Genomic DNA, 13,663 nt, shown 5'->3' on the forward strand with positions numbered 1-13,663 from the left:
ACATATATATTAAGTGAACACCTTTCTTAATGCCTACAAACGCTACTGTCACTTCACTTTTGTATCGTTTCTTAACAACATATTTAATAAAACATTTACTAAGTTGTATTAATTTTTTCAAGTCGCGGTTAGGAATTGATTCCACAAAGGTGTACATTTTAATTCGTATGTGGTTAATTTGAATATTGAGCGTAGTAATTAAGATTATTTTTCCCACCATGACAGTAACGGAGACACAATAATTTCTATGAAACCAAACGAGTTGTTCCTAAAAGCGAACAAATTATCCTGAGGGGCTAATCATGGTGATACTGAGAGTATCTTCCAACGATACCAATCCGTCACTGATATTGATAAATTGCCCGAATATGTACAAGAAATATTGATACACAATGGTTCCATACCAAACGTGGCTATTAATCTGAACAGTGGTAAATACTTGCAATTAATCAAGAGTCGATAGTTGAACACTGAATAGATATTATTATTACATAATATAAACGACAAACTTCAGCGATAGGCTTAACCTAAATCTAGCTTCAGTAGATCCCTCTTGGCTTAGCTCTTAGCAGATCACTTAGGGTTACATCGAGTATGTCAACTGATTGGATGAGATTGCTAACATTGAAGGAGGCTTGATTTTCAATTTGATTCCCTTTGGCTGTAATCGGACACGCTTAGGCTTTTGAATCATAAATAGGAAAAGGTTATTCTTACCCCAAGAGTAAACCTTCCCGACATAAACTAGTTTTCTTCTAAATGGTACACTTAACTCTTGGTGCGCTGATGCGTAATTTTCGCTTTGCACCATTTGATTTTATTTTCGTAAAAACTTACTTGTTTAATTAAATAAAATGTTTTATTGTAAATTGTCCGTCTTACCTGATAATCTGTTTTTATTTTATAAAAATAGTATACGCGGTGCCAGGGGACGTATTTGAATAGTGATTCTTGACATTATTTGGAGTAAAAAATGTATATGAAATTAAAAAAAATTTTAAAACAAAAAACATAGAAAATCAGGAACTATTGGACAGCTAGGGTCGACACGAGGGGGTGAGTGGTTACTCACCTGAGTGACTAGTAATGACGTATGGAGAATTTAAAAAAATGTCTTGAAAAAGAAAATCAAGTAAGTCACCGCAGATAAAAATTTCGTTTTAATTTTTATATGGTCATGTACGTCCCTTGACCTCATTTAATCTACCATATATGTAGTTTTTATATTTTATTATATTCAGAGAATTTATTTTTCAAACTCATCCTTATTATCCTAAACCCATTCCGTCCGAGCCGCTATAATTTAGGGCTTGTATGTTTACGTAAAAAGTACTATGCATATACAGGGTGTATCGACACTAACCCGACAAACTTTAACCAGCTATTCCTTAGCACATTTGGAGTAAAAAATGTTATTGGCACTTTGCTGTCCGGTAGCATTTTTTTTTCAATTAAAAACAATTTTTTTTTAAATTTCTACACTGTATCACTGTCATTGGCATTGCTTAAGCAAGTATGTCAAAACGCGTCTTCGCTCTTTCGCACACACTAAATAATAATAGTTAAAAATGAGACGAATGGTGCCGTGCCATTTCGTTGTGATTGTAAAAGTGCGCCAATATAGGTACACACGTGCATTATTCAACATAATTCGAATAAAATATTGCCAGATGGATTTGACAAAGGATAAAACAGTGGTGACATGTGGTGAAAATATGAATAATAATTTTTTTAATAAAAAAAAACGTTACCGGACAGCAAAGTGCATATAAGATTTTTTACTCCAAATATGCTAAGGAATGAATAGCTGGTTAAAGTTTGTCGGGTACGTGCCGATACACTGTATAAGTATAGGTCAAAGATGATGGGCTCTTTTCATTCTTGAAACGATTTTGCAATAATCGATAGTGAAGATTTCTTTTTTTTCTATCTACAGGTAATTCTCATTTTATACTTCATATCTTAATAGTTATTTTATATTAAATGTTTTGTATTTCTCTCATTTGTTTGTATAGAGTGTAAGATAGTTTAATGCTTTTATCGCCTGGTGTAATATGGTGACTTTATCCAAAGTTATTTCAGGAGATCGTTTTTTGTGTTGCGAATTAGTGTTATTCATTACTACAATCTTGCTGGAATACGGTAACATTGATAGCCAAAACCTTGCCCAGCAAGACTTGACAGCCAGGACAATTGTTCGGGAACAGCAAATAATAGGCTATCACAGGCTATCACCCCACGAAGGACTTATTTAACGACTTCAAAGTACTCAACATAAAATCCTTATACGTCAAAAACATATCCTCCTACTATAAATTCAAACATACGAAAAAAAATATTTTTGAATCGACCCATAATACAAGATATTCCAACAAATCGAATTATACTATTCCCCCAATAAAAACCTCAATGGCACAAAGACAATTTAACTTTCTTGCTCCAAAAATATTCAATAATTTAACGTTAGAAATAAAATCAATAGCCAAATACGACAGTTTCAGGAAAGCGCTCGGGGATTTTTTGATGTGTGATTGTTATAGTGTTAGTAGCCTATTCCAAGTACTCAGATAGAGGTGTATATATTGTTTATATGCGTGAGGATGCGTCATATGGGTGTATGTATACATGTGCTGTTATATGTATATAGGTATGTCTGCTGCTATATACACATGTGTGCTTGCATGCACACATATTAAAAATTATATATATAATTATGTACATTTTTACAATCTAATGCTAATTTACTTCTTTCTCCTTTCTAATTTCTATCTTCTACTTTTTATTACAATTTTTCCAAAATTTTAGCTTCATCTATAGTTACTAATTTCATATGTTTCCACTAGATTTCATATTTCATACAAATTAATTACACTCAATTGGTCACCATGAAACAGGCAGCCGCCTAGTATGGTGATTCATTATATCTACTTTATGTAAATTTCATAATAATGTAACATGTATTAAATAAATAAATAAAAAATAAAAAAATTTGTAGAAATAAAAATAGCTGAATATTTCGTACAATTTGTAATTGCCTGGGAGCAGTGGAACATTTGCTACTCCACTGATAAAAACAATAAAAATAGTCAAATACGATTAATTTTTCAATCGATCGATAGCAAATGGCCAGGTGACAAATATATTGCATTGTTCATTAATTAATACGTCAATATGGACGTCCATATCAAACGTAAATCGTCGAGATCGGAGTACAAAATCCTATAGATTTAAAATACTCTAATAACAATATATGACAAATAACTTATTGGTGACACTATTACAATCGATTGGTGATATTATTACTATCGACCCATTGTTTTAATTTTGAACAGTGATGAAATGGCACAAAAAAATCCAAACCAAGTGATTGTTTTCAAGTGGAAGTTTCTTAAAGATGGTTGATATGTAACATTACAATCAAAATGGCTAATATACCCATTTTGTTTTTATATTTGAAAGGTCCCCGGCCCCCGCATACCCAATTTCTACCGATTTATAGCAAGTTTATCGTTAACTTTTTTATTTTTTAAGTTCCGAAAAAAATTTATGATATTTTTGAAGATAATATCTATAGATATGTTATGCCGAAACGTTAATTATATGAAATTCCCTCAATATAAAAAAAAATCGCACAGTAAGCTCCGAAAATTATTTAAAACACGTTTTGTTCTGTTATTTAATATGTTAAATGCATAAAAAAATTCGCAGTGTATCTTTAAATGCAACTAAACCATGCATTGAGAGATTTTTGCTCTATTTAAAACTATTCGTAATTTATTAAATATTTTCACCATTTTTGCATAATTATTATCGTTTTTTTTAATATTAGCGCGCTCCCTCTAACATTCGTATTTACGGTTCCATGATAACTCAACACAGTGACTATTCAACACACTTTTAAAAAGTGATAAAAAATCATTAAAAACGATGAAAAAATTTTTTTTAAACCAACCTAACCTAACCTGCTTAACTGAGTTAATAAAGTTTTTGTTTCATCACTTTCCATGACTTTATATAACTTTTGAAAGATGTGATGAATTATCATTTTGATGATTTTTCCGGTCACCCGTATTTACATATATCCCTTTCAAATCATCTTGGAACGCTTTCTATGGGGCCTTAACCGCCAAATACAGGTTCGTTTCCGTTTTTTATCAAATTGTGAAAGAACAAAATTCATGTTGTTGTCTTTCAGCTGATTACAATTTAATTGAAAGCTGAAAAGGACCCATATTTGGCGTTTTACAGGGACCTTTCAGATGTAAAAAAAAAAAACAAAAACAAAAACAAAAGCAAAACAAAACAAAAAAAGACGCCAGTTAATGGCAATTTTACATTTGAATTTCAACCACCTTCGACAATCTTCCCCTAAAAAACAATCGGTTTGCTTTGCTTTTCTTTGGTGAGATATCATCACTCGGATGGTCCTTCTGTAGTTATTTTTTTCTTTAATGAACGCTTTCGTTTCATCTATAATATTTAATATGCGAAACACGTCACCATTAATAATATCAAAAACGAATAATACAGCCTCATGATTATAAACAAATTAATTGTTGCATTCAAGGTACAGTAAGCGCCGTTTATTGTATTCAACCTTTAATGGAATCAGTCGCCTAATGTGCATTGTTTGTGGGAGACGGAATGAGCCTGAGATTTGTGTGGCCCTTTCACCTGACAAGACCTATAACCGGTTAGTAGAATCAATTCATTTGTATTTTAAAATCAAATGAAACAAAAAGAAACGTTCACTGAAATCTTGTTTTATCATAATATTTTAATATACACGGTATCCGGAAACTCGTAGTACAAGCGGGAAACTGATGAATCTACACCAAAATTGGAGTCGATTTTGTGGTGTAACGTTTTTGATATATTGAAACAACTTCTTTCACATATTTAATTTTTTTACCTTCCTCGGTTTCAGAATATTGTAGCTATCTTCACACTGGTGGCATTATATTGTGTAATATAGCCATCATCAGACTGGTGCCATTATATTTTGTATTATAGCTATCTTCATACTAGTGCCATTATATTGTGTATTATAGCCATTTTCAGACTGGTGCCATTATATTGTGTATTATAGCCATCTTCAGACTGGAGCCATTATATTGTGTATTATAGCCATGTTCAGACTAGTGCCATTATATTGTTTATTATAGCCATCTTCAAACTGGAGCAATTATATTATGTATTATAGTCATGTTCAGACTGGTGCCATTATATTGTTTATTTTAGCCATCTTCAGACTGGTGCCATTATATTGTGTATTATAGACATCTTCACACCTAGTCTCAAGATGGCTATAATAAGTTGAAACCTGTAACGATCGAAAAGTAAAATAAGTGAAAAAAAGTTTAAAATAGTTTCAATAAACGTATCATTACAACGGAATTCCACCACGAATTGTCAGTATTAAAAATTTAGTAACTTTTTTCCCTGAGCTTTATGAGCTTTCGCTTTCAAGAAAATCGAGTCGAAAAAAACCGAACAGAATAATTATAATAATAATCGAGAGAATAAATTTGATGAAAATCAGTCACTAGAGGGTTAGTGTTTTTTAAAGTGCATCGTACCGTTATAAAGATGAAGCTAGGCTGCAATAAAAATTTTAAAAAATTCTTGAAATCGCAATGTTCGTCTTCGATTTAATTTGTATTTTTGTACGAGTAGAAGACAGTAATAAATACTGTAGCGTCGAGAAAAATCTAAATTAAATAATTAATAATAAACCGCTCGACCTACTTAATATCTACTCCCGAATTATGTACCTGCAGTCCAAACCGCAACGTAAACAAAGTGATCTACGTACTACGAGACCTACTTGTCTAACGACAACAATAATATCGCTCGGTCTTACACATTACGAGAACTCGCCAGAAAGTTCGAGTCCACGGCCTATGCATAATTGCCGCGCTATCGAAGGTTCCTGAAACATCCAGTCTGTGCGAGTGCCTAGGATTTAGTTGCCATCCACCTACCTACTGCCGCCGTCGGCCGTGTAGTATAAATATACCCGACGCAGCGAGTCAGTCAGTCAGTCAGTCATCATTCCGCCGTCAGTCTACGAGGCTCAACGAGTGATCACCCGCGCTCTTCTTACTAGCGCAAAGGACATATACCCGGCTTCGCCCGTACCATGACGGACTCTATCGGGACATCATCTTAGCGCCTTGTCCAGATCGCCGTTCCTGGCAAGCGCTGCTCGGATTACAAGCGCCTTGGTTCCAGCGTCTCTGACCAGCGCTTCTTCCACGTTACCATGACCACCACGAGGACACGCAGCATCCTCACTGGTCACACCGTTCCCGTTCAACCGCCTACAAGGTCCGCCGCACCTTCGGCCGTCTCGTCAGCACTGGAGTGCCTGAAAACCTACGTTCTTCACCAGTGCCTGACCTCCATCGAGTCCCGGTCACCAGCGCCCGGCGTCGACTCACTGACCCGCGCTTGACCTGCCATCATCAGCCAGCATCCGGTGTATTCTTCTGTCCTACATCATCTCCTCGTCACGGCAACTGACTCACCAATAAACACATGTGACCTTCACCACACCTCTTTTATTTTCGTGCCTCACCACCATGATCCCCAAAATACTATGGTTAAGGCGAAGCTTAATTGCCAAATCACTATTTTGATTAACCTTTATAACGAATTGGTATATACGAGTACTATGAATACCAAAAAATATGCTTAAGATAAATTGAAGGTTTTCCTATCGTTTCGCTTGAGTAGAATACAAATAAAAAATAAAATAACTCAATAAAATATATAAATGGAAACTACTAAAAATTTATTTTTTTCAATAGAAATGTATGAAGGCATAAAAGAAACAACTTTTAAAAAATACAATATTATAGCTAAGATTGTCTGTGACAGTTTCGCTTGGTAACTTTTTTTCTTTCTTATAAAATTATGAAATCGAACGTTTCTAGATTCCGTTTGTCAAGCGATTTTAATGCCTATTACCTACGATATAAGGTAAACCAAGAATATACACATTTTTGGCTTGTAGCTTCCTCTTACGGAATAGCATGGTAAAAACGAAATTGGTGGTAATCAATCTTCTATGAGGAATCACTTGATAACAACTGCACAAGGTTCCTGGTTTCCTGGAGAAGAGACTGACCCTAGCACTTGTAGCAAGGTGTGCACTCCGGGATATTGTCCACAAGAGACAGGTGACTAATTTAATGGGAGAATGATGGAAAATATGTTAAAAGAGAATGCGTATAGTTACGTCAACATAACTGGTTTTTAAACTCTAGTTCCTAAAGTCATCTTAAAAAACGCTTCCATTAACCATTTACCTCTCTGCTGAAAAGATAAAACTCGACACTTAAACAAATTACTTTTTTTATTACAGGGTGTTTAAAAAGTCCTCGCCGAACAACAAGCTGACGCTGTACCTGTGTTCACGAGACCTAGTCATCGAGAACGGGGTCATCGACAAGCTACAGGGTGTCCTCTGCGTCGACCCGGACATCCTGGAGAGCAAGAAGATCTTTGGACAGGTCACCTTGACCTTCAGGTTAGTTTGAGCAAGTCGTGTTAACCTTCGGCATGCCAAGATGCAAAAAAACTTAGGATGCCACAAGGGGTAACTCTGTTACCCTACTTTTATATCATTTTGATGCCAATTTTAAAAATTTTATTTCAAATTATTCTTAAGGCATATTTAGTGTTTGTCCGTGAAATGCCTATTATTATACTTACAGTTAATTCTATAATAAAAACATTTTCATTCATCAACGAATATAGCCTCCAGCCAATGGTTGGGTTTAAACTTTAATTGTTCTAATCTTTATCATTATGTGTATGTACCTACCTAGTACTTTTAAATTAGAATGCTACCCAAGCAGCAGTTAATCTTAGGTTTAATTGGATATTTTATTTTATTCTATTTCTTCTCTTTGCTATTCATATTTATACAAAATATGTAAGTAGGCTTAGGCATCAGTTAAAAGTACATATACCTATTATTTCATTATTATTTTAATACTATACTTATCAAAATGTTAATACTCATCCTAATTTGACTGTCCTAAAACGGGAATCCTCCTAGTTGGGCAGTCAAAACATTTCTCAAATAATGTTTATAAATGTATAATCTTTTACTAAATAAAAAAAATAAACTGACTGTAACATCGACGTTACCTTACCCCTTTACATACCTTTGATAATAGTGCGACCGAGTGATATAGCGCGCATCACTAGGCAATCATAAGAAATATTATTTATACAAAGATGTATTTTTTAAAATCTGTTTTAATCTATTACATAATTTTATATGGTAGATTATGTATATATAGGTTTTGTAGAAATACATTAACCATCATGTCTATATTTCAAATTATTTAAGGAGGACAGTAGTTTTGGATATTTTGGGTACCACTGTTAATAACGGAAAAGTTTCATTGCTAGTTTGGAAAGATTTCTTTAGGACGGGTTGTTTCGCATAATTTGAATAATTCATCAAATTTCTGAGTCAAAATTTACGTTCTGTGAAAGTCCTATTCCAAGTTATGTTATTACATCAATATGGGCCAGTTTGAAACATTCACAAAACTGAAATAATAACAGAACTTTAAAATAACTTTCACAGAACTTGAAAACTAACTTGATGTGCTAGTAACCTTGCCTTACATACGTATGGGTGTAAGTCACACACTTCGGAGGGTGATTCTATATGATGGTAGAGGTAAAAAAAGCATGGATGAATATTTGTTTATCCATGTAAACAATTCAACTTTATAACCTGAAAACTACGATAACACGTTGGAATTCTTAACACATTTTTCTTATGTAACTCCAAAGTTTTTAGTAATGACAGTTTTTTAAATAATTTTCCATTACATGTCTATATTATCAAACTCGTTTTCAAAACTTTTCTAAAATCTACTCTACAGCTTCATTACTTTGGCTCAGTCACGTGAAAAATTACACCTAAAATTGTATATACCTACTGCGAATGTCAATCCGAAGTTGAATTAACTTTTCTTATACAAATTCTCAACGTCTTTCCACATAATAATTAGCAATTTATTTTCTCCAAACTTCGGTGAAAGTTATAATTTACTTTATTTGTTACTGAAGAACCTTCAAGAGTTTTTGTCATCCTGTCATAATGGGTTAACCTTTGATATTATATAAAGCTCTAGATTGGCCCTACGCCAAACCGTACAACCAAGTTGTGTAATTCTATCTTAACAACCAGAAATGCCTGAATTTCAACAATTATTAGGTTTTTTTTAAATCTATCTGAATTTCACTTTCGTTTTCTGTGGAATCTTGGAAGTGGAATCTTGGAACTGGAAATTAACCCACTTCATGACATCCGAACGAGCTAAAACTCGTCAAATCGACTCATTTTCAATAACAATGTGCTTTATTAACTTGGTGGCAATCACGCTTACATACACTCTAATCATAAATATTAAACTTTAATTAAGTGCGCACATGAATATGGGTATTTGAGTTGTGTCAAAAAAAATTATCTTCATTTAACATTATTTAAAAATGAATATGTATTTTTTTAGCGGTTGAGTTTTTCTTATTTGATACATATGGATCAAGGAATTTGCGTTCTGTGTCATTTAAAATAGATTGGCGAAAATCTGGTAAGCTATAATACTCGTAATTGTAGAATGAAAAATACCAGAACATATTGAATAATTTAGCGGGTTTTTGAATAAGCCGACGTAGCGCAATAGGTGGAGCACCTGCCCGGCAATCAGAAGGATGCGGGTTCAATTCCCGTCGGCGGCATGTACCTATTTGATCTCGTAGGATTTTTTCTTATACAGGCGTTCCAGGTTAATAATTATTGCTTACAAATAAATAATGGAAACATTTTAGTAGGGTGTGTAAATTTCATGATGTCAGATATCACAGTTATTGCTCCTTAATTCTTTCCGATGTATTACTTTTGTGGTCAAAATTAAAATTTATTGAAAAAAGGTTGAATATATTTTACCAAAACACAAATGAGGCAACATCCGACAAAAATGCAAGGCCTTTCTATGAATTATCGGACTTGTAAAGCGGATTCATGTGGAAATGTGTTTTTGACAGGCAAGTGGATAAGAAACAATACATATAGTATAATAATAGTAAATGTTTTTTATCTTCCTCTCTGTAAAAATATAGATAATTGTATCCTTCCTGGGAGCTCCTGTGCTGAGGATTTCATTTACATAATATTAAAATTTAGCAGTGTGAATAATATGAAATAATGTTGTCGGTTTCAGTCTGTATTTGTTCTCGGTAAATGTTACTTCTGATCGCTGTATGTTTTGTATCCAACTGTTTATTTGAGATATAAATGTTACAATATTGTTGTGATTTTTTAATGAGAGTGGGATTTTGTTGTAGAGTTTAGTACCATGATTCAGGAAGTGTTTTAGCTCAAATTTGGTATTTATAGTTGCTTGTTGGATATGTTTCTGACCTTAGATCTAGTGTTTCTCACGTAGTAGTTTATTTATATTTTTTATCATTTCTTATGTTTTGTATTTATGGATAAAAGATAATTGTTTTTGGAATACACTTGTTAAATTAACACGATGACAGCATTAACAGAATTGTTTTCACTGTGGCTTTTTAGGTTTTCATTGATGATTTTAGGATATTCATTTGCACTGCCCATCCGATAATACCGTACTCTAACTGTGATTGGCAAAAAGCCACGTAGATCTTGATTAAGCCATTTTTAACGTGGACATTCCTGATGATTTTGAAAAATAATTCTAAATAGTTAATATGATCAGCGCCTTTTAAATTTGGCATGAATAAGTGATCAAATAATCGAGTAGAATCATATCAAAAGTATACATTAAAACAGAAGCCGTTTCGCCCGTTGCATAGCTCATTTTGATCGAGTACAGATCTAATATTTTAGTGATTTAATTTAGGGTATTATGCCGTGTTACGCTAAGTCCTTCTTTAGCTAACGTTTTGGAATGGATTATAGTGTTCAAGACTGACTTCCTCCAAAAATAAATTACCATATTCTGTTGGCCGTGAAAATTTCAAATCATATCAGATCATATTGTATTAATTTATTATAAGTGCCCAATTGTAAAATTTCCTGGACTCCTGTTATATTGCTTGATAGAAAAGAAATTTAATCTATAATATTCGTTTTATTTCATCTTGAAATATTCTACGCAATGATTTGGTTAAGAGGGAATTCGAATAGTTGACTTAATTATTAGAGTCGTTCTGTGAACTCTCTTATTCATAACCAATTTCCATCAAAAGCGCTTTACATCAAATGGAACAATTGACTTCATAAACCTCTGGTATAATTGCTTCAAGTACACTTGCTGTACATCGACTTAAAATACATGAGGTTGGTCTTGACTGAACAAAAATTTCCCCATTATTAAATAATATTGAATAAGAGTTTCTTATATTATTTCAATAACCATTTAAAAGAATTTATAAACTTTGAAACTGAAAAATTGAAAACATTTGTCATTTAGCTGTCCGTTGACTTTTTTATCAAATAAATTTTTTTTCTATCATATGTCACCACCGGGTACAATCTAGCCCATCACACCATTCGCACATCGACTCGTTTCAGCAGTACTGTATAGATGAGACAGAGCGCGTATCACATTATCCATTGCGACGTGTGTTTATGTTCATTTTAATTTGACATCAATATGACATCTACATTTCTCCAAATATGCTCAGGAGTTGCTGGTTAAAGTTTTTCGAGTATATGCTGACAATTAATAAATTCCATACAAGAGTGCTATTGAATGAAATTTCTGGAATTTAAGTTATTTATCTTTCGTCAAAATTTTATTTGTATTATTATTTTCCAAAATTAAAAAAAAAAAAAAATTGTATTTTAATTGGATTAAAAATAATCTGTGGTTATTAATTGTCAGTGTACGCATCAACGCCGGCATTATGTTCAACAGATGACAATTATTGCAAAGGTTGGCGGCGATAATGCCCAAGGTACCTACCACTCTCCACCCCAACTCTCCAAAAGTTTATTTATTTCATTCAATTTGTACAATTTTTTTATAAAATACATATCGGGGTCTTGATCGTTAAATTGAAAAAAATTTAACAAAAATCTTGTAAGAGCATTGTAAGAAATGAAAAACATATCGATCTTTTGATCAACTACATTTAGAAAGTATGTTGCCCTCCCCACGGGTGAGTTCGTGAACAAATTGGTACGTTCCTTATACAATAAAGGCGGATATGGTGGTGTACTTGAGAGTGAGACTCTAGTACATCAAATTATCCTACAGCTAAAAAATCTGCCCAACTTTTCAAGACCACTTGAGTTAATAATATTCTTCATCATCTGTTATCGGCATCTGCTAGTTATTATTTGTTACTGTTTGAACGTTTTAACTTTTACAATAAAAATCCCATTCGTATAAAAGGTCGATAAACAAACTTTAACCTGTTGGTCAACTTTCCAAACTGTGCCGTTATTATTTTTCAGTATGATAATGCCGTACTGAAAACTTTTGCAGCGAAAGGAACGTATAAAAATGAAGATCTACCACGTAAAAAACGACTCCTATAAAACAGTTCAAAGTTTTAATGCACCAAACTTCGAGTCATTTTTCTGAGGTACAGGGGAGTAAGAACTTTAACACTTTAATAGATTTATTTATATTAAAAATCCCTTATAAAATAATTTGGATTTTTTTCTAGTGATTTGATTGGATCTAGTAGTTTTTTTCTATCGCTTAGTGGCCACTAGAAGTTTGATTTAAACGTGTATGCTGTGCCTCAACTATAGTCAACTTTCCCTTACTTTATGTGAAATTGATCGAATTTCTTTTGTGAACAGATAATCTTTTTCATTGACCGAAAGAGGTCAACAATTTTCTTTCAAATCTGTAATGATTGAATTTCTAGAATAGCTAATATATACCTCTTCACACAGGTTGAGTCTTTTAAAAGCCTGGTTCACTCCTTTATCTACCATAAAAAATCATTCATTGTGGTACGAATTCCAGGCAAAAGTTAACTTCAAATTACATGAAGCCAGCTCAGGTACAGTTCAATAATTTCAAAAATGTAATAATAGAGAATTGATTGATTTTCGCTTATAACCCTACAGGTAGCTCAAGCTATTTTGTTCTGAACTTTGGTTCTGGTTATAATACTGATCGAAATAAAGCGTGGTTGTTTCTGAAACTCAGTGGCTTGTTCCAAAATAAATTGTTTCATTCATCTACATAAGCTTTCCGCCGTCTAGTTTTGGATATATAGACCTCACTCAAATGTCCCCAGTTAACCGATTGCAACCTATATTATACGGTGTCTCGAATAATCCCTCTTGTCGGTGGAGTTGGTATTATACCAAAATGGGAAGTGAAATAGAATCTTATAAGTGATTAATACAAATTTTTAAATAAAGGCACTGTTTCAATAAGTCAATCCATTATTGTAAAATCAATTCCTTTATATAATCACAGTATTTTAGATTTAAATTTTATAATATTGTTGTGAGCTTTGAATGAGAGTGAGACTATGTTTTAGAGTTTCATAGCATATTATGCTATTAAACTCAGGAAGTTTTTTTTTCAGGAAGTACAGAAAGCTTTTTGCCCAAATTTTGAATTTTTAGTTATTGCTTGGATATGCTTTTGACTCTGAGATCTAGTGTTTCTAATAT

At 33.0% G+C, this 13,663-nt stretch overlaps 1 protein-coding gene across 1 annotated transcript in view; it reads left to right on the top strand.

Moving 5' to 3' along the window:
• Positions 1-13,663, top strand: part of LOC149414816 (arrestin homolog) — a 413,958-nt gene that overhangs the window by 273,729 nt on the left and 126,566 nt on the right. The window contains exon 3 of the mRNA XM_089643396.1: positions 7,370-7,534. Within this exon, the coding sequence (XP_089499522.1) occupies positions 7,370-7,534 (165 nt within the window). The remainder of the gene's footprint in view (positions 1-7,369; positions 7,535-13,663) is intronic.

The sequence above is a fragment of the Hesperophylax consimilis genome, chromosome 19 (genome assembly GCF_061612785.1).
Source record: "Hesperophylax consimilis isolate HC1 chromosome 19, BYU_Hcon_1.0, whole genome shotgun sequence".
NCBI lineage: Eukaryota > Metazoa > Arthropoda > Insecta > Trichoptera > Limnephilidae > Hesperophylax > Hesperophylax consimilis.